A 3,539-nucleotide genomic window follows, 5' to 3' on the forward strand; every position below is an offset into this window, starting at 1 on the left:
GGACCAGAACCAGGACCAGAGTCACGGGCCCAAACCTCTCCCCGAGCTGCGAAGCATCGTTTACCCCCAGGGTAATGCAGCAGGGGTTTGCATTAGGGATAGATGATTAAAAAACCATCTTTAATTCAAATAACGCCATCTTTAAACACAGCACTCGCGTTTGGTGAAAAGGATGTGAAGCTTTCCAGAGCTGCCGACAGCAGGTCAGACCTCCAGGCACCAAAGGAAGGAAAAATGAAAAATACACGGCTTTAGCCCCAAAACAACTCGCAAAGACCTGACCTTGAGTCTGTCGGTTGCAGAGAAAAACGCGTCCTGGGGTGGATTAAAACAGTGAGCTGCACTGGGATCACATCTGCACTGTGCTGGGCAAACAGCTACGGGGCTGGAAAAGCCCTTCTGCCCCCCGAGTGTGCCGCTCCGCTGAGAGCTGCGCGCCTTCGGGAAAGGAAATTCTTGTCCTGCTTTACGCACGTCGCAGGATTCGGCTTCCGAACCTGCGCTGGTTTTTCTCAAACCTCAACTACCTGTGTGCATGGGGAGGGTGTCGGGAGCCTCCGGCACCGACAGCCACGGGGGAACGCGGCAGCTCCGAATCCCTGTGCACAAGCAGGACTCGCTCCAGCCCGGCAGTGAGCACAGAGCTGAGATTTTAGGAGGGCTGGTAACTTTCCAAGAAACCCCCAGAAAGGCTTTTTCCAGAGCTTCCATCCTGCCCAGCATCACTCAGTGGGTATCGGGATGGTGGGCAGGTCAGTGGGTGCAAATAGCTGCTTGATCCAGCTCCAGAAATGACCCCCAGACCTCCTGTGGCACCCATGGGACCCTTCCGGCCCCCGTGCTGGGGAGACGTGGGGTCACCGGCAGCTCCCACCGCCCTGTGCCCCACATCAACACCCCACACCAGCCCTGGGGAGTTTTGCCATGCCCCACTTTCTGGAGTCGCAGAGAGCAGGCGCCTCAGCTGAGGAGGCGCTGCGCCCAACCTGCTTTCTGCAGGGACACCCGGACACACGCAGCTTCCGCGTTCCCTTCAAGGTACCAGAAAACACTCGGAGCAAGTAACCGCTTCCCCAAAGAAGAGTTCTGGTGTGCAAGTGGGCCAGGCTGAAAAAATCTGCATCCCAGGCATCGTTCAATTTGTCACAAGAAACTGATCCCTTAACGGCGGGTTTGGCCCCAAGGCATTTTGGTCACGACCTATTTGAACTCAGCCAATAGAAAAGGAAATTTCTCCCAGTCGTTTCCCTCACTGGCACATTTTTTTTCCTCCTGCTGCCCTAATTCTCAGTTTGGGACACTTGACCATATGTCCGGCTATCAGATTAGGGATTTTTGTTTAAAATGGAACCAAACAAGAGCTGCTTTTCCCCCGTTACCGCTCCGCTGGGTTTCGCAGTTTGCAGCGCTGCGTCGGGCAGAGCAAAGCGGGTCTGGGGGGGGGTCACCCGTGCCGCAAGCTGCATCGGCACCCAGGAGAGCCGGAAAGCAGCACCCAGCCTTGGAGAAGCGGGTACGTGGTGGGGGCAGGGAGACAAGCAGGGAAGCGGCGCAGTCCATCATATATAAATCCTGATGGCTGAAATGAAATTTCTTATCCAGAGGCGGTCACAGATGGCTGGAGTATTTTAATACGGGGACACGCCAGGCGAGTTTATTGCCGTGAAAAACAAGCGGAGACAAATAGATTGTGTTTGGAGCATTATTGAAATGAACTCGGCGGAATTTCTCCCGTAATAAGGGAATCCCTGGTGGGCAGCGATTTTATCTTTGTCAGGGATCAGAAGGGGCTGCCATCAGAGCAGCGCTCGCCTCGGCCCAGCCACCGCGAGCCAGCCGCTCCGGCTGCAGGCTTTGGATTCCCCCCAGGAGCAGAGGCTGTTCGGGAAGCAAACGGACCGTCACCGAAGCAGCAAAGTTGCAAACTACCCCTAACTATTCTCCCTGCAGCGGAGTGAAGCACGACACGATTTAAGGGAGATCCACGATGGCATTCAGCAGCGTAAAGAGCCCGAGAGTTATCATTTAATGCCTTAATGCACCCAGGGCGAGAGGCTGGATGTGCTCCAGGGCACACGCACATCCCGCCATTCAGATCCAGGTTAACGGGATGATGTCCGTGTAAGCACCAGCGCCGGTGGTTTATGCCCCAGCTTTTGTAACAGGGCAGGTCAGTGGGGAGGAGGGAAACTGTGTTCCCATCGCTCCCCAATTCTGCCGCAAACAGATGTTCCAAACCCAAACGCTGCTGCCGGGAGCCGGGGGAACACACGGCGCAAGGGGAGACGGCAACTGGTGCGGTGGTGTGCGAGGGCTAAACCCCTTCGAGGCACAGGTGAGGATAGCCCTGTGCCCCTGGGCTCAGGGGGCCACTCTGTCCCCCCAAGTCCAGGGAAAAGCCGGCGGCCGCTGCGACGGCGCTGCAGAGCACTTGGGTGCAGAGCCAGTGCCGCTCCTCTGCTGGAACCATGGCTCTGCCCTCAAAACCAGCTCAGAAACAGGGGCAGTGCTGAGAGGCGCACACCCCTGGGACCCCGACCTGCCCAAAACCCCGCCAAAAATCCCCCGCTCCCCTCCCCAGCCCGCCGTGAGGCGTGCACAGCCCCTGCACGGCCGCGGGGACCACAGGAGTTAAACCCCGTGGGTCCCCCAGGACTAGACCTGGGCTTTGGCGTTTCATTTTTTGGTTCATCCCAGCCCCTCCGAGGGCTCCTCTCGTTTGCAGCTGGTGGAGGAACACAAAATAAGAGATCTCCCTCCCCCCGGCAGAGCTGCCATGCCCGCGGAATCCCCGACGAGAGCAGCTCCGACGCAATAAGGATGCTAAGAGTTAATTAACTTTCAGCACATGCCGGTTTTGCGGTGCAGGGGGTTGCTAGATTGGAGAATTAAGCTGCTTTACACCCATTCCCCTCCCAGCCCCCTGGGCTCCCAGGGAAGGTCCGTTCCTTACTCACCCGAGACAGCTCATCTTTCCCCCTCGCTGCCGTGTCTCATCATTCCTGAGCCGAACTACGATCCTGCACTTTACTACACACACCAGCCATATGGGCAGGGGATGGGAGCGGGGAGGAACCGGCGCAGCACGTGCGTTATCCCTGCTATCCACAACCAAACGGATGAAGAAAATGTCAGCAAATTAAAATCTGCAGGAGCTTAATTCTGGGCAAATGGGCTGAAATCCATTTGAGCTAAAAAGAAAAAACCACAAACCGCCAACACTGGAAAAAGCTCAGCCCAAGGACAGGCGGGAGGAGGAGCCCCCCCAATCTGTGTGCTGAATCGGGGGGGTCTTGAGTTACGCTGCAGCATGGCACCTTGCAGGGAGCACGTTAAACCCTGGGGGGAGCCTGGGGAGGGGACAGCCGTCCGAAAATAAATAGAGCTGCTGCAGAGAGAAGATCCAATCAGGCCAGTGCCAGGGTCAGCGGGAGATGGGGATGGACTGGCCGTCTGCCTCCGCACAGCGGGGACCACACAGTCACCCACGGGGGGCCACCGGCACGCACCCTGCGGCGGGGCTCGGCCAGCCTGCCAGG

At 57.5% G+C, this 3,539-nt stretch overlaps 1 protein-coding gene across 1 annotated transcript in view; it reads right to left on the minus strand.

The window, feature by feature from the left end:
* The window catches only part of LOC104509836 (delphilin-like), a gene marked incomplete at its 3' end in the record, with an annotated part of 14,428 nt that extends 11,457 nt beyond the window's left edge, over nt 1-2,971 (minus strand). The window contains exon 1 of the mRNA XM_010151902.1: nt 2,958-2,971. Coding sequence (XP_010150204.1) covers nt 2,958-2,971 — 14 coding nt within the window. The remainder of the gene's footprint in view (nt 1-2,957) is intronic.
* Between the last annotated feature and the right edge of the window lie 568 nt (nt 2,972-3,539).

The sequence above is a fragment of the Eurypyga helias genome, unplaced genomic scaffold, assembly GCF_000690775.1.
Source record: "Eurypyga helias isolate BGI_N326 unplaced genomic scaffold, ASM69077v1 scaffold22645, whole genome shotgun sequence".
In the NCBI taxonomy this organism is placed as follows: domain Eukaryota; kingdom Metazoa; phylum Chordata; class Aves; order Eurypygiformes; family Eurypygidae; genus Eurypyga; species Eurypyga helias.